General features: G+C 40.3%; 2 protein-coding genes across 4 annotated transcripts; one reads left to right on the forward strand and one right to left on the reverse strand.

Moving 5' to 3' along the window:
• The first annotated feature begins 958 nt into the window (after positions 1-958).
• Positions 959-7,022, forward strand: slc25a44a (solute carrier family 25 member 44a). Of its 3 annotated transcripts, none has more exons than XM_063479218.1 (6): positions 959-1,007; positions 1,170-1,476; positions 2,381-2,488; positions 3,526-4,221; positions 4,422-4,549; positions 5,365-7,022. In XM_063479218.1, the coding sequence occupies exons 4-6, from the start codon at positions 3,588-3,590 to the stop codon at positions 5,554-5,556; spliced, it is 954 nt and encodes a 317-aa protein (XP_063335288.1). In that variant the 5' UTR covers positions 959-1,007; positions 1,170-1,476; positions 2,381-2,488; positions 3,526-3,587; the 3' UTR covers positions 5,557-7,022. The 3 variants fall into 3 exon arrangements, with proteins under 3 accessions (XP_063335288.1, XP_063335291.1, XP_063335290.1); XM_063479221.1 differs by having other exon boundaries at positions 2,381-2,460; XM_063479220.1 differs by lacking the exon at positions 2,381-2,488 and having other exon boundaries at positions 5,365-7,021.
• A 929-nt stretch (positions 7,023-7,951) lies between these two features.
• On the reverse strand, positions 7,952-16,850 carry skic8 (SKI8 subunit of superkiller complex). The gene is made up of 11 exons (XM_063480982.1): positions 16,747-16,850; positions 16,357-16,406; positions 16,235-16,262; positions 15,417-15,522; positions 13,380-13,552; positions 12,229-12,377; positions 11,887-11,980; positions 9,595-9,688; positions 9,325-9,417; positions 8,817-8,895; positions 7,952-8,202 (listed from the first exon to the last, which is right to left on the reverse strand). Exons 2-11 carry the CDS (start codon positions 16,366-16,368, stop codon positions 8,113-8,115), a joined length of 918 nt encoding a protein of 305 aa, XP_063337052.1. The 5' UTR covers positions 16,369-16,406; positions 16,747-16,850; the 3' UTR covers positions 7,952-8,112.
• Positions 16,851-17,523: the final 673 nt, after the last annotated feature.

Consider the following 17,523-nt stretch of genomic DNA (forward strand, 5'->3'; position numbering starts at 1 on the left):
TGTTACCTGCCTCAGCCACTGATTCCAGCTCAGTAAGTCAGGGTCAGTAAGAGCATACACTATAAATATTTTATGGAATCATATTTTTAATCCCATGCATGTGCAGTTGTTAGATGTCAGACAAACTTTTATTTGATGACATGTTTATACACTATAGAAAAAAACAAAGAAACATCCAAAATATATATTACTGTGACTGTTTTACAGTGAGCTGCGATAGGTCGCACCCCCACCGATCTTAAACTGGATGATTGTTGAATAACGGTTGGATGAATCTTTTATAAGTAGTTTTTGTGTAAATTAGCACGTAATGATTCATATTGTAAATATTGTAATAATATTATAATATAATATTGTAATTGCAGTGTAAAAATTAAGGGTGAATTAGCTTATGATTGGCAGACTGCCTTAATATGTATCGACTGGGGAATTTTCATTATCTAATAGCTTACTGACGCCCAAATAGTGGTTTCTAATAAAAACAATAATTTTAACATCCAAGGTAACACTCTCATTTTATTTCTATCTATATTCTGAAGCATTTTACCTTTTATAAAAAGGCCCTGTCATTTGATTTGTTTAATATTTCAAGATTATCCCAACTGGGTCTTCCGTTGGGCTGAGGTCATACTTATTAAACAGGTCGGAGAAAACCTCGTGCTTTTTTTCACACTGGAGCAAATTAGACAACATAAACTGATACCAAAATATTTGTTAAATATATCAATTGTGCTCTAAATTAGTATAAGGTGGGATTTGCGACGGCTTAAAACAAAGAAAAAATGTCCCATATGTCCAACAGGAATTATTCAAAATGTATTTCATAGTTAGTTTATATACATGAACTAATGAGGAATTCATTTGTGCACACAGAAGCACTAATATGAGTCACTGTGACTTTAAAAAGCACAGGCCCCACGTGACAGCATAGCACCACCGTCTCTGTGCCTGCGACCTTCAATGCGCCTCGGACTATGCAAGGATAAAGTTTTAACTGTCAGTTACAGGTGAGAACTTTATTGTGCATTTATAGACTGCCACCGGTAAACACAACAAACAAACAATAAACCACGTTTATGGATTCATTTTGATTGAGTAAAAACTTCTACATTATTAAAATTTTCTCATTGGTTGTGTGTGATTTGTTGGAATTCTAACGCTTTTTTCAGGACATAAAGGCACCATCATCGTCGTACAAGCAGGTAACTACGTAAACATACCAGCTATAGGGGTCACCTGAAAGAGCAAACAACTCTCCGTCCCCTGATTTCTTTAGCAGAGGTTTAAGCAGATTTGTAACAACAGTTTGCGGAAGAACACAGGTCATGACCTATCACGTTTGAGGACATTTGTTCGCAGCACTGATGGACGGAAGACATGACCCTTCTTGTAGCAGAGCAGGCCGTGCGAGTTTAAGAAAACAACTCAGGTTTGCAGCAGTGGCAACGGAAGAGGAGCTTCGTGACCGCCTGCAAGGTTAGTTGGTGTGTTTGTGGGTGATTATGTTTAATCCTTGTTTCTTTAAAAAGGACGAATTCGCACAGCATGGGATCAGTAGCGTTGTTTGCTAGCTAACAAACTGCAAGTGCACACTGCCTTTGCACGTGCTTCCGCTTTTCTCGACCAGCCTTTTTGAAGGAGTTAAAGTTAGATTAGACGTTCACACAGGGCAGTGCTGCGACTCTTGTTGTGGACGCAAGGTCGTGTTAGGTCTTAGTGTACATGGCGCAAATAGGTCTGTTTAGTTTAACCACCCCCCGTCACATAGTAGAAAAGCGACGTTGTGTACAGGGGCGTTCCCACGTTTTTCTTTCTAAGAGGTTGCGCCAGAACAGGGGTGGGCACCATTTGTTTTTCTTAGTGTCAGACTCCTTGGATACTGTAATATATGTGATTAATTTGTGTCTTGTCTGGGTTGTGTTGTTTATTTGTTTCGATTTTGTATGTGTCTGCTGAAAATTTTAGTTTAATGTGACCTGCCCAGATGATATAAATTAGTCATTTTGCCAAAAGTTTTGCATGTTTAAATTTTAGATTTGTTTGCTGATGTGCAACAACGAGTAAAGTCGATATTAAATAAACATAAATAAAAAAATAACTGTCACCTCAGAGTAATTACACTGCTGCTGTAGAGGACTCTCTCTTATGTAAGCTTCAAAAGGAGTTGAGTTTATCTATGATGAGAATTTAGGTCCCATCAAAGTTTTCAATGGAAAAAGTTGCTTCATCTTTTGTTACTGAGTGAAAGAGATTACTCTTGGTCTTATCTGACAAAATGACATTATGTTACTGCAGGTTTGAGTCTTGTTGTTGTTATTTTTTTCCTTGGATGGCATCCAAATAGGTGTGATTTACAGTGTTCTTTTGTTTTCCCTTTTAGACTTTATCAGCTATCACCGAAAATTCTGGAAAAACCTCTGCTCTGAAGCAACTACCCCCCCGCCCCCAGAGCTAGATTGTGTAAGACTGTGCAACTTACACAATTTGTGTAAGTTGTGTAAGACTCTGTAAATTAGAACTCATATGTAAATTGTTTTACATTTTTTATTTTTTTTTTTAAATTTGTCAGAAGGTTTATTAAGCCTTCCAGTTTAAAAAAGAAAGAAAAAGAAAAAAGAAAAAAAATAAGAACTCTCTGGCAATTATTTCAGTGGTTCAGGCTTTGCAGGGATAAAATGATATAGTTTTGATTCACTGACATTTATGTCCTGGTGCAGAGGGTGCGCTCACTTCTTTTGTGTGGCTTGCTCACTTATAATACAAAAAAGAAACTGCAGCATGCGACAATAAGATGATAGAAGAAAACTCCCAGACCATTAAAAGTCAGCATTTTATTTTTTAAAGGAAATCACCTGTGAACTGTGAACAACCTTTCGTGGCGGAGGGGGGTACTGTGTTCACCCTGCCAGCAAGGTGGCGTGAACACCCAACTTTATGAACATAATAACTCAAGAAAAAAGGATTTTAATATTATAGCTGCATGTACTAAACATCTTGGTGGGGTTCGAATACTGGTGACCTCTATTTCTAGGTCAAGGTCAGAGGTCAAATTTTCTGAAAATCTCGTGAACACAAAACTCAAGAAAAATGTACATAGATGCATCTGCCAGGAGGCTGAGGGGTTGCACTGGCATCTGCCAGTATTTTTATTTTTGAACTCTTCTGATTGGTTGCCTGTTGGAGGTGAAAGGTTAGAACAGCACGCCAGTGGGATAGCTGCTTTCACAGCCAGAGGCATGTGGCTAAAAGTAGAATAGGTCTCCTTTTAAAGGAAAAAGTACCTGATATTCACTTGTTCGAGCTCTTCTCAGTTGATTTTCAGTGGAAGTGTATGAAACAGTCACACTAAAAGTAATGTCCCAAAATGCAGTTGCAGCTTTTGTTACTTTTTGTTTTTTCCCATGAAATTGTGAGGAAATGGTTATGTCTCCTATCAGTAATCTGGGGTCTAAATTCTGAATGAACAAATACGTGTTCTTATCTGACTGCAGGACTTTTAATGGTGAGTGGTTCTGGTTCTTGCAGGCAGGATGGTGATCAGTGCTGATCTGCAGCTTTAGTGGTGCGTCGCTGCCCAGGCCGGCACCATGCAGCAGAAAGGTGCGATCCAGATTATCGAATGGGAGGACCTGGACAAGAGGAAGTTCTACTCCCTGGGTGTCTTCATGACCTTGACCACCAGGGCCACCGTCTACCCAGCCAGCGTCATCCGCACCCGCCTGCAAGTACAGAAGGGGAAGAGCCTCTACTCAGGGACCTTGGATGCCTTCTGCAAGATTCTCCGAACGGAGGGTGTGCGCGGCCTTTATCGTGGCTTCATGGTCAATACGCTCACCCTGATCGCGGGACAGGGTTACATCACCACCTACGAGCTGGTGCGCAAGTATGTGAACCAGTACTCGCCCAGCAACACAGTGAAGTCTGTGGTGGCAGGAGGGATGGCGTCCCTGGTGGCTCAGACCATCACCGTGCCCATAGACATAGTGTCACAGCATCTGATGATGCAAGGACAAGGGGAGCACCTGACACGCTTCAAGGCCAAACCCAAAGTGGGTCTTGCAACCACGAAGCACAAACTGATTTTCGGACAGACCCGTGACATTACGGTGCAGATATTTTCTGCCGATGGCTTCAGAGGATTTTACCGGGGCTACGTGGCATCGCTGCTCACGTACATCCCGAACAGTGCACTCTGGTGGCCTTTTTATCATTTTTATGCAGGTAGGTCACTTTTTAAGCATCATGTAAAATACTCAGTATGCAAAATAAAAACAAAACCATACAAGAGAGTCAGAAGGATGTCTTCAGTGGGCAGGAAGCTGCTAATGAAGATCGCAGCTTCAACAGTTGGATCAGGAAAACCTGTGGATATGAACGGCTTTGGCCTTACGCTGTTTACTTTGTTTCTTTTGTGTTCCCAGAGCAGTTATCCCTATTAGCACCAAGTGAGTGCCCCCATCTGATTCTGCAGGCTGTTGCAGGACCGATGGCAGCAGCAACCGCCTCTACTATCACCAACCCCATGGATGTTGTTCGTGCAAGAGTCCAGGTAAACTCAGATAACCCACAGCTGTGCGTGACACTAAAGCTAAAAGCTGTTTCACAGGTCCTCTGCATCCATGAGCTTTTCAAGACATTACCTCCCAGAGCTGTATGCGAGAACACAAATATGCGTTTAAGTGTGATCCAGAAAAAATGGATTTCACGCTGCCAGCTCATTAGCGCATGGTCTTTGTAATGCCTGAGGCTATGTGGAAATGGTGCACAGTGAGTGAGTGACCAAACTGAGTTTTTCTAGTAGTGAGAGAAGAAGAAGTATGATAAATATGTAACCAGAATCCTTTATTTTTCTCTACTAAATGCTACAAAGACTAGTAAACATTATGGGGTGACTGGTTGAGTGTTCAGTGTGGACCAGACTAACATAAAGATTTTGTGTGACACATTTTTGTTTGAACTTGTCAGCAAACTCTATGTAGAACTTCATTTTTCTATGGACATGCCTGAAGCACCTCACTAGGAGGTATCCAGGAGGCATCCTTAGGCTTCCTAGTTAGATGCCCAAACCACCTCGACTGGCTTCTTTTAATATGAAGGAGCAGCAGCTCTACTCTGAGACAAAATCTGTGAAATTTCTTTGCGTCTTGTTTCAAAGTTTTCTCCAGAAAGTTGTTAAAGCATGTTCCTCTGTATAGTCTGGGAGTCTCTGAGCTACTGACAAATCAGTAATTCTGACACAATCCATACTGCAGCAGCAAGCATAAATTAGGCATTAATAATGTTTTGTTGTTGTTTTGGTGAGTTTAAACCTCACGGTAAGTTTTATTTGCACTTAGCAAAGGTGATGTGTCCTGTCTGTTTAAGGTGGAGGGACGAACGTCTGTTATTGGGACATTCAAGCAGCTGCTGGTGGAGGAGGGGGCGTACGGGCTGACCAAGGGGCTGTCGGCCCGCGTCATTTCCTCCACGCCCACGTCAGTGCTCATTGTGGTCGGATACGAGACTCTGAAGAGACTGAGCCTGCGAGCTGACCTGATCGAGTCCAGACACTGGTGATAACAGACAGGAGGGAAGCAGATTCGCTTTGCAGCAGCCTTCAGCTCAGAGATTTGAACAGGCGCCACATGGAGCCGCGTCATTTTAAAAGCGATGTTTGTCTGTAGGTACGCTAGGGAACTACAGCTTTTCTTATCTTGTCTTTTTTTCTGTTTGCTGCTGCGGAACGTAAAGTGAAAAGTGAAACCAATATTTCTGCCAAAACTAAACTCTTTTCAAAAAGGAAATCATGGTTACTTTTAGAAAATCCACTGAAACGTGAAAATGCTACATTTGATTGCTCCTATATGGCATGTCTTTGTTTTTTATGATTACATATGCAGAAAAATCAGGGTTTTTACTTGTTCTTTAGCTGGAGTATGTTGGCTGAATTCATATTTTAAAACTGAGCTGCTCAACAAAACAAATATATTTCTGCAGGGGGATTTCAGTGTGCCAAAGTCTGGAGACAAATGGCCTAGTTTCTCTACTAAAAAGCGTAAGAGAGCTTGTTACCAGAGCGCATTCCAGTGACAACAACAGTGTAAAGGATCTCTACGGAGTTTAAGCCTAAATAACATGCAAATGTCATTAGATTATACACAAGAGTGGAAATTCAAACTAGAATTCCCAAACTATAATGTGCTCAGTGTTCTGTTACAGTTATATTTATGTCTAGAGGTCCTTGTGAAACCTGGCCTATTATAATTATGTGCAGCTTACTTTTAACTCCTTTCAGTAAGCTGACATTTATGTGCCGGCGGTCTGTGGAGTCGGTTGTGCAGGTTTCATTGTGAATTTTATGTGTGTTTATGTTGATTGGGCCAATCAGGAAGGTGAAAAGAGTTTCTGCTTTTTGTTTTTGGTTTCTTGTAGGTTGACTCTAGGAAGCAAAAGTGGGTGTGAGGAGAGCTTTAGACCAACATTAGAGATGGAAATCTGGTAGTTTCTTTGTGGTAATCCTGTATGTGATTTATACGGAACAAATCTGCTGCTGTTCAGTTACAGAAGGTGGCATTTTGCTGTTTGGTAAATGAGAGCAGTCAGTAAAGGCATTGGCACCACACCAGCAAACAAAAACTAAACTATGTAAATGCCTTCAGAGTTCACAGGTCATTTAATGAGTGTGAGGTAAGCTGAGATGCTCCGATTAAAGCTGCCATGTTTTGAATTGACTTAATTACTGCCCAAAAACCTCCACGTCTCAGCAACACCTGATACTGTGTACCCTTATTTTATTTTTTAAAATAAACTCTTTCAGCATTTGCAAACATTGTTTTTCAGTGTAAATATGGTGTTCCTGTGAATAATTGGACTTAACATGTCCTTCAGTATCACAAAAGCACATAAAGTGGACTTTTACCTGTATGGAAGATATTTACCTTCTACCTGCCAAATATGAACAGTAAAAAAAACTTTGAGTACCTGTGGACATTTGGTGAAAAGTAATAAAGGACTTGGATTCACCAGAGTGGCTGGTGAGGCTCGGTGTTGTTTTGTGGTTGTAGTACACAATTTCTCCCACTAGAGGGAGCTTTATAACCTCCTGTCTGCTTGCTCTCCAAACGTGCGTTTCTTTTTGCCTTTGCCAGAAGGTTCTGTGACGTCAGAGCTGCAGGATAAAGGATGAAGATGAATGATGAATGGTGGTCCATGAAGTGTAGAGTTCATCCACTAATTTCAGTGAGCAACCAGCAGCAGAACTGGGGAGCTGACAAAAGTCTGCTGATTGTCACTTTGGTAGTTTAACAAAAGCAACGATTTTGACATGATGAAGCTGCCAAACTCACTGAGCAATGAGTACATTTCCACACATGAATAATGGAATTGAATCAACGAAAGAAAAAAAAGTTTTATTTCATTATAAAGAGTAGAAGAAATCTTAAAGCACTTAAGCTTTTTATCTTTATATACTATTTTAAGTAAAGGATATCTAAAAGGTGGATGTAGCTCCTGGGTAAGAAAACAGAAGCTGTTTCGGAGCTAATACTTGTTAAGTTCATGGTCTTAATCGCCTCTTTCAAGCCTTACTGAATACAACAATTTTGTACATTTTTAGTCAAAAAGAGCAATAAAAGCAGGTTATTCTTTAGGTATGCCTATATCGTGATTTACAAGTCCTTACTGAACTGACCGTGCAGTGTTGCAGTTGGTTTCAAATGCCCTGAGGTGATGAAAGAAATGCTCAGCTCAAGGCTTCACAACTAGATTTGACTAACAAATAAGGTGACGTTATCTTTTATGTATAATCTATCGATGGATTGTTTAAGGTCATCAGTTGCACTGTTAACGCTGCCTATTTTCCGTTTCAAAATTCTGGTTTCATATATGAATAAAAATATCACATCAAATCGGACACTGCCATGAAACTGATTCATGACAGAGAGCGCTCCGTTCTGAAAGAAATGCGATGAACGCCAAAATACAAAAACAACCCTTTTATTTGACCGCACTCGGCCGGTGCAAAACAGTCCATCACATTTACAGCTTTAATCCCTCCCTCCCTTTATTATCAATTTCTATAAGTGATTTGAGTTGACAGCTGTGGAGGTCCTCTCTCAGCCTGGATGTGTCTCGTCACATGGGACAGTCATAGATGTGGATGGCACGGTCGTCCCCAGCTGAGATGATCTTTGAGCCGGTGCTGTTGTACTTTACACTCCACACCTGTGGAGAGGAGGATTGATCAAAACGGGCAGCTCTGAGCACCTTTACTGCATATGTATGACAACGCACACCACAACAGCCCTGTATACTGTACTATAATTTAACACTACTTCAGTTTTCCTAACCGTTTTTAAGCTGAAGTGCATGTGTGTGTATGCAAGCTTTAAAAATATCTAAAAAATGCAGCCTGACCCTAACTGAGCAGTGCAGAAGGCAGAAATGAATCAGAAGAGAGCAAACAGGTTAAAAAGACAAACGTCTAAGCAGAGAACAAAGTGAAGCTGAGCAGTTAATTGGCTGCAAACTGTCCCTGTAGATTTTCTGGTTTTGCCGTCACAAAAACAAAAATGGCAGCTGCCTCTGATGTCCTCCCTGAGGACTCGTGCTATTTTATTAAAGGCTTTGTTGGAAAACAGATCAAACTGCCCACAGGCGTCAACCAGAGATCTAATGACAGCCAGGCTTATTGGTTTTCCCCTCAGCTCAACCATCAGACAGAGGTCACGTGACGGGCTGCTGGATGACACCAGGCATATTGATTTAACTGACAGTAACAGGATTTTCTTACTTTGAATTTGATTGTTAACACGTTAAAGGAAAAAACGCAGAGTCACCTGGTCTTGATGGTCGAAGAATGTGTTGATGCATGCTCTGGAGCCGGCGTCCCACACCTTCACACTCTTGTCAGACGAGCTGAAAAGGGGGGGAGAAATTCGAAGATCTTACAGATTTTATCTTGGCTCGGCATTGTGAGCTGGAAACTGAAAAACAGCTTTCATTGACTAAAGCTTCACACGAGAGCAAAGCATGAGAAAGCAGAATGAGGAAACAGACTTTGAAATCCCTGACATACAACTGATAAGGGTGGATCTGCCATTATATTCAAACACATGCACAACAGCATAGTGTTTCAAGTCTCTTTCCTGAATAGTATCGTCACTTTATTTATCCTGTGTGAACATGAAGTAGAAAATATTGACCTGGAGGCAGAACTTCTAAATCACACGATGTCTCCAAGTAATAACAGATGTGATTTTTCCATCTGTTTTATACCAAAGTGCAGCTTTTAACTATCAGGGTATAAACTAGCACTGTGTTACCATCTGAGGAGCTTCATGTTACCTTGAGACAAAATGAGTGTCATCAGGAGAGAAGGCGACACTGAGAACCCAGGACCCGTGGCCGCTTAGTGTGCCGGCCAGGTTGGCGTGTTGCCTGTGAAGTGATTCCAGCAAAGTTAATTAAGCAAACAGAATGCATTGTAATCTTTATTATACCATAACTTTGCTGTGTAATAGTAGCGCTAGCTTTAAGTCCATGTCCTTCAGGATCAATGAACTCATATCATGTACAGAGTTAAAGCTGCTGTCTGGAAGAAGCTCCCAAACTCACACGTCATATATTTTGATGTAGCCGTCGTCTGAAGCTGTCACCAGGAGCTGGGAGTCCGGGGAGAACGTGAGGGATCTGATGGGCATGGCATGACCTGAGGAGATGGTAAACACTCTGTAAGAGTCCTCACACATGTTGGTGATCTTTGTGACATGCATTTAAAAACTTTGAAGCCCTTTTTATTCTTAAGACTATGCTGTCTGCATTTCCTTCACTGTTTAGCCACAATTTAAAAAAATATTTAATCATGTTTAGCTTTTAAATTTTAAACTGTGTTTAGTTATTTATCATCCAGAAAGAACTTAAAGAAGTTAACTTAAAGAAGTCCAGACGCTTTTCTTTGCAAACTCCTTTGACTACGATGACCTGGATGACTGAGAACCTTCACAGACTCCTTGTGCCAGCGTTTCTATATGAGATATCCTGCTTTCCTGTGTTTTCTATCATTGTTTTAAGTGCTGACAATCAACAAAGACAAACTGAATAGGGGTGGGTATTGTCACTGATTTCTAGAATCGATTCGTTTCCGATTCACAAGGTCCCGATTCGATTCAATTCGATTTGATTGATTCGATTCAATTCAATTCAATTCGATTTGAATCTGGGAAATTTTGACAGTCAGAAGTATTATAATTCAGATCAGTACATTTACATATTTTTGTATCTATAAAAAGGAAGCTGACACACGCAAGACTTTATCAAAGGTGTGAGCGTCACAGCAGATGCCTTTGTGTCAAAGTAGCTGAAGATAAAACACAGAAAAACATGAAGGTGATTTTCCTGGCCTGGGATTTTATAAAAATATTCTGCAGTACATCAAAAACGAAAGAAAACCATTAATCAACATATGAACGTTACCTCTGACGTTACAGCGGTTTTATTAGAGACATGGCTGAGCATTTTGCATAATTTTAAAAAGTTTAAATTTGTTCAGTATTGAACGGCAGAAATTAGGTTTTCTTTTCGGAAGTAAGTAAAACGGAAAAAAACAGCGGCCGACAGCGCTGTAAACAACAGTAGACTTGTGCGTAACAAGCAAGCGAATAATGCAGAAAACAGATTTTTAGACGGGAAACTGTTCTTGAAGTACAGAGAGAGCTGTGCATGAAGTGTGATTTTATCGTGGTGGAAGCAAAACAGTAAACGTCAGAGTGATTTCATGACGATGTTTATGTGAAGCGTAGTTTGGATCTTCTTTTGTTGCTGGTTCGGTCAATATTGTTTGGAGAGAGATAAAACTAACAGCTTTAGAATCAGCGCAAAAAGGGCGTGAACACAAAGCGCGGACCCGCCGACAGATCAGAATCAGCGAGCTGTCGGCTTTCAGCCCCGACCGTGTCCGTGCCGTCAGGTGAGAAAGGCGACATCTCACTGATTCTGATCCGCGGGTCCGCGCTGTGTGTTTACGTCCTTGTGCAGAATCTGTGTTCCTGCTCTCATTTACTGTCTTAGCTGTTTGGTGGTTGTTGAAATTTTGTGAGGTTTCACCTGAGATTCTGGCATTTCGGGCAAAATAAATTTATATTAAAAAATCGATTCAGGATTTTAATGAATCGATTTCACGTTATCCAAGCCAGAATCGATTTTAATCGATAAGTCGATTATAAAAACCCACCCCTAAAACTGAATATTCATTTCGTTCACTGGTTGGCTTCCTGGCATTGACCTCGCTTATAATGCTGCTTTTAGTCCACAAATTTTAAATATGGCTGAGGTCGGGGCTTTGGGAAGACCAATCCAGAGGCTTAATGTTAGCCTGCCTTATCCATCCCAAAACCAGTACTGATGTGTGTTTGGGATCATTGTCCTGTTGGAACACCCGGTTGTGTCCAACTTTTGACCATACAGATGTTACATTGAGATGTAAATTAATAATTTGGAGGTATTCCTCCTCCTCATTTATTATTCCATCCACTTTGTGCAATATACCAGTGCCACTGGCAGCAAAACAGCCCCAGAGCATGATGCCACCACTGCCATGCTTTGAAAGAAAGCAACAGGGACATATATAGCCTCACTGTCCCTACTATAAATTAGGCCCATACCTGTGAGGTCTAAGTACCCCTAACCCTAATGCAGTAGGAATATGTCATTTCTGGCTTCTGAAACTTGTTTTGCAATTTCTTAGCAATAAAGGGCCAAACAGGAAAGTAAATCATTAAATAAACACTTATTTTTAGTGTTAGTCATCATAATCGTGATGACTCACAGAGTTCATCCAAAATGAGTAACGAGATGAAATGAAAATAATTGGTCGTTACTTTTAAAATGAATTCTGATGACTGAACCAACCTTCCAGCGTGTGGAGTAGCTTTCCAGTGGCGATGTCAAAGATGTTAATGATTCCATCGATAGCTCCGCTGGCCAAATACTTGCCATCTGGGCTCTGAGAAGCAAGGATCAGTAAACTGATTACTTTACATGTAACAACTGTAGCGAAATGAGACTGGATCACATATAACCTTTGGCCCTGGAAAGAATGAGTTAAGAGGTAAAACAAAGGGATACACTGTGGTGAATGAGCAAATCAAGATGAGTTACTGGAAAACTAAAGCGGTGACATCTCGTCCCTCAGAGACTGAGCTTGACAAAACACCACCGAGCTGACCAAAACCAGAATTTACAGCTCCTTACGTAAGCTATGCTCAGGATGAACTTTCCTCGCGTGTCCAAAGAATATTCCTTCTTTCCGCTGTCTACACCAAAGATGTTGACCTTGCCAAGATGGCTTCCTGTGGCAATGTACTTGGAGTCTGGTGAGAAGGCCACCGTCCATGCATCCACTACAGAGGAGAGCAAAGAGAGATTAAAACCAAAAAAACTGCTTAAATCTGGGCATCACCACAATGCTCTTTGTTTGCCATTTCCACAAATGAACTACAACCCTGATTTTTTCAAACACCATCAACATGAAAATACAAAAGCAGCAGATCAAACATTAGCCTGGCAAAGTGCATCTTAATGCGTGCTACACTGTTAACCCAGGAACTAAGATTATACCGAGTATTCCCAAACTGCAAATGTGGTCAAACTATTTCCTGCTCCGGGGCTACGTGTGAGAAAAACTGCCCAAAGCTTTATTAAACCTTTGATAAAGGGAGAACTTTATCAAAGTGGTGGAGGAAGAACCAATTAAGTGTTGGCGCCTGGATTACTTTTATTAAAATGATATGGGAAAAAGCTCTAAGAGTACTCTTGCAGTTTCTAAACCTTCACACTATCTGTACAGGACCTGAATGGATGAGTGCAGAGATGGATGCGTGCATCGAGGGAGCTGGAGGCAGCGACGGCCCCGTTGTGTCACAGGTTCAGGTGTTTTCACAACTCTACTTTTAACCAAACGAGCCCTTTGTTCACTAACGTAAAGATCATTAAAGAATCCAATCAATATAACATCAATTCATAAAAATAGCAAGGAAACAAAGAGTTAGAACAGTAAAATAAATTGTCTTAAGGAGGGAATACAGAAGAAGTCTGCAATAGAACCGCCTGCTGAGTGAAACAGAGTGTCACTAATGTAAAGTGACATGGCATTTAGATGAAGAACAGCTGGGCTGAAGATACACAACAGAGCGGACATTTCTGGGTGTAAGTGTTCCTGGAAGGTGAGTGTACAAAAAAATGAAACAAACGTGTATAGACTGCGCAGCAGAGCAGGCAAGCTACCATCCTCTGCACGTTTGTTGAATATAAACTGGGCAACAGTTTGCTCTGTAGTGACCTCACTTAAGTGCCAAGTGGTAAAAAAGGCAGCAGCAAACAAAGTGTGTGAGGTCGGGTCTTACCTGGCCCAGCGTCCATCGACTTTATCTGTTTCCCAGACTCGAGGTCCCAGAGACGGATGTGTGCGTCGAGGGAGCTGGAGGCAGCGATGGCCCCATTGTGACTGATGTCTACTGACACCACCCCCAGCTGGTGGCCCTCCAGTGTCCACTGCAGCTCCAGCTTCTCATCTGACCTGCACGGACAGCACGACACTGAGATTATTTGCAGAAGTGGGAAGTAATGGAGTACAAATACTCCATTACTGTACTTAAGTACAGTTTTCAGGTATCTGTACTTTACTTGAGTAGAGTACTTTTTTCTGACTACTTTTTACTTTTACTCCCCACATTTTTAAACAAATATCTGTACTTTCTACTCCTTACATTTTCAAAACAGGCTCATTAGCTTTGCTTTAACGGATCTGAGGTTAGTAATAATTTCACGTTACTGCGGGCCTTCATAAATCAAACTGATTTGAGACTAATTAGTGACACATGACAGGCAGTTCTGTTTGTGTCTTAATCACCAGGAGATGTTGCATAAAAAGAGATGACATGTGCCAAAGTCAGGGGTTAAGTGGGTGGTGGGTTTTTTTGGCACAACACCAAAACTTCAGGTGTCCATAAGTTTGTGGTTGGGGTAATTCGGCATCTAGCTAGCCCTACAGAAGAGGAGCATAAAGAGACTGACTTTTTTTAAGTGTCAGGTAATTTCAAATGCAGCATTTCTATCAGCTCAACAAACATCAGCAAACACACAAACTGTTTGTGTGCAGTTTCTCTCACAGTGTGTTGCAGCTAAAGATCCAGCTGCTGTACTTCACAGGGACTGAATGAGAGCTAACTTCACTCAGAGATGAAGAAAATAAGAAAGACAAGACAGGAGAGGAAGAAGAGAGGTCAGATTTAAATGTAAGGGCTGCTCATTTAAAGCTTAAGACCTCGTGCACATGTGACATCATGTTTTTTCATATTGTGAAATGTGCTGCAAAACAAACTGAAGTAGACTAACTGTGCTATTTAAAGGTTGCATGAAAATCTTCTGCAGGTTAGTGCAGGATACACAGGTCTGTTTGCTGTACAGTGACGATTTAAAGTGTGTGTCTGGTGCACAGTGGCTTTGGTTTCATGGTGACCTTATGTATATCTCTGCTACATAAAGGGCAGCAGAGGTTAATCTGAAATTAAACTGATGATGCTGAGACTCCTTCACTAAATTCTACCTTCATACCAACTTTATACAGTCTAATGTAAAGACAGTAAACGGTGTTGTGTCAGTGTAGAGGATGGAAATCAGCCAGGAAAACTCTTGAAACATCTGCTGACATCTTGTGGAACTCAGCTGTGTACAGCCACAAACAGCAGTAAACCACAGAGGACTAATAGCACAGATCAGCTGATCACAGCCTGTACACTAAGAAAATCTACTGGAGCTCTCAATAGAAATTATTTTGAGTTGTGATTCTTTTCCCCAATTTTAGGGTTCCTCCACCTGCTAAAACCCCACTTTAACCCCTGACTGTGCTAATTTGCCTGTTCAGAGGCAAAGTCACCCTCTACAAAGCAGCAACAGAAAACAAGGAAATTTTAAAAAAATAGCTCTCTTTTTCTTCTATTTCAAACTGAGTACAATTAGAAATCATGCTAAAGTTTGTATTCCCATCTTCTAATATTTTATTATTACATTAATAGAGTACAAGGCTCACTTAGCTTTGCATAAAAATATGTGGTAGAAACATCTGCCAAAGAGCAACTTTTTACTTTGTTACTTTGAAAGAAGAAAAGAAGAAATTGAATCAGTACTTCAACCTTTCCTGGAGTATTTTGTAACACAAATATCTTAAGTACAGAATGTCTTTACTTTTTCCACCTCTGATTATTAGATCGTGTCAAGTCAAATAAACTCCAGAGAAGCTCTTAAAGTGATGAGCAGAAAAAGTGAATTTAAGCAAACTGGAAACTGGCTTTTAAATGTCTTCTGATTTTTCTTTTTTTTTAAAGGTTAGTACAGTGTTTTACGTGTGATCAGCAATAGTATCGTCTAAATAAAATGCATACCATTTCCAGACTTTCACCATGTCATCAAGTGAGCCTGTGACGATGGTTTCTGAGCCGTCTGCTTCACTTTTACCCCACGCTGCTGTCCAGATGGCATCATCGTGTGCTGAGAGGAAACAAATGCAGAAAAAATTAAATAAATGTGAACAAAGGGGTGCTTTACGATGACAACAGGGAGAGTGACTGCAATCACTCTTAGAGAGATTGTTGAAGAACTGCAAATAGCTGGGATCTGATTTATCAATGCAGACAGACTCCCAGCATGTTGTCATCAGTCTGAATGTGTCTTTGTCAATATGCACAACTCGAGAGAGTGGTATTCTGGCTATGTTCCTATAGAACAGGAAGGTTGCCAAATGTGAATATAACAATTAAATGTGAATTTCTATCTATACAGAAAGCAACAGATGTGTATTTTTCCTTATTTATCACAATTAATCATCGTAATATAAGAAACTGATTGCATGCAATTACCAACATGATCCCACTGAACCATTCAGCAGATATTCAATTCAATATTATTTACATAGTGCTCAATCACAACAGCAGCTTAGCATTGTAAGATAGAGACAATAATAAGATATCAGACTGCTGCAGACTGACTGTCTTCTGGCAAAATTTACGTAAGATTTTAGTGACATTGTTGGTAGGCTTGACAATCTCATTTTCATGACATGACTATATCCTATTGGATAAAACAGACAATTTTCAGTTTAAAAAAACGTGATAAAGACTGCAACACTGTCAAGAAAGAAAAAAAACCCACTCGTTCTTATATTATAACTCATAACGTAGTGGGACCCAGCATGTTTACTCACCGTGTTCTTGCTTGAACAAAATGCTGTACTGAAATCAAAACACAAGTTTAGAGTTACTCTAATTGCGGAGAAAAACAACAAGAAATCATGAAAATATGAGGCTGGTTGTATTTACTGCTTACTTGAGTGCTCATTGTTTTGGTCCTGGATATCCAGTTACACTCACTTCAACCTAAGATTAAATGAGAGTCAGTGGCAGCAACCCAAAATAACCTCTGAAATAATGGACTCTGGCAATGAATTTAGCCTCCAACGCACACACTGGACGCCGGGACAGTCGAAAATTAAAGTCCTACTACTTTAACCCAATTCTGAAGACCTAGAAAAACGAACTTAATGGGCAAAAACTGATGCTAACGCCTGTTAGCTCTGTCTACCAGCGGTTACTGTATCACTGCGGCTTAACGATGCGATGAAATGCAGCTTCCTGTCAGCTACAGCTGAGTAAACTGAGCTAGATGTGCTAACTGTGTAAACCTGCTAACTGCGGCAATACAAGCGATAATACGTACCTCAGAAATCCCTTATACAACGTTTTATTAAATTTTAGAGGCTAGGAAAGCTACATGTGAGACGCCATAATAACATTTGATGTAACTTCCGCTTTCAGCCGACTTCTTCTTCTGCATCATTTCCCCCCCCTAACTTTTTTCTACCTTAAGAGCTCGCTATCGCCGCTAGCGGAGAAGAACTTCATACAATTAAAAAAAACAATGGGTATTATTTTCATATTGAATACGAATTTAAACGCAAAGGGGATTTATATTTTAAAATTTGCACAATAACAGGTCATTTGTGGTCATAGGATAACAGTTTTTTTTCTTTTGAGACAAAGTCAGAAAAATTGATAGTCCAAATCTGTTTTGTGACTTTGTATCCAGTTTTTTATTTCCTGGTAAAAACTGAAATTAAAGTTAATTTAAATAGTGTTTGCAGTAAAACAAACAAAAACAAAAAAAAACCCTTAAGAGTGGTGAGACCTGCTTACAATAATGTGGCTTTGCATGTAAGTTGTAGAAGATGTCAGATTTGCATTGGGATCGCAAGGACGATATTAGAAATGAGCACATCAAATAGACAGCTCAGGTTGGAGACAAAATTAGAGAGGCAAAGCTCAGATAATTTGGAAATGTGCAGACGAAGGATAGTGGATATATTCGGCAAAGGATGTTTTTTTTCTTGAATAAACTCAGACTGTACCTATAGGATGTAGCAGCTCTGATATCAAGTCCTTTTTTTGAATTCTTTTACTTGAGCATTTTAGCAATTGCCATATTAGTCCTGATTTA

This window comes from Pelmatolapia mariae, linkage group LG7, assembly GCF_036321145.2.
Source record: "Pelmatolapia mariae isolate MD_Pm_ZW linkage group LG7, Pm_UMD_F_2, whole genome shotgun sequence".
In the NCBI taxonomy this organism is placed as follows: domain Eukaryota; kingdom Metazoa; phylum Chordata; class Actinopteri; order Cichliformes; family Cichlidae; genus Pelmatolapia; species Pelmatolapia mariae.

Coding starts and splice junctions, on each gene's coding strand:
- skic8 (XM_063480982.1), bottom strand. Junction 13,553..15,416: donor ATGGTGAAAGTCTGGAAATG/GTATGCATTTTA, acceptor CTGTCCGTGCAG/GTCAGATGAGAAGCTGGAGC. Junction 12,378..13,379: donor GTCGATGGACGCTGGGCCAG/GTAAGACCCGAC, acceptor TCTCCTCTGTAG/TGGATGCATGGACGGTGGCC.
- slc25a44a (XM_063479218.1), top strand. CDS start 3,588: ATGCAGCAGAAAGGTGCGATCCAGATTATCGAATGGGAGGACCTGGAC. Junction 4,222..4,421: donor TTTTTATCATTTTTATGCAG/GTAGGTCACTTT, acceptor TTGTGTTCCCAG/AGCAGTTATCCCTATTAGCA. Junction 4,550..5,364: donor TTGTTCGTGCAAGAGTCCAG/GTAAACTCAGAT, acceptor TGTCTGTTTAAG/GTGGAGGGACGAACGTCTGT.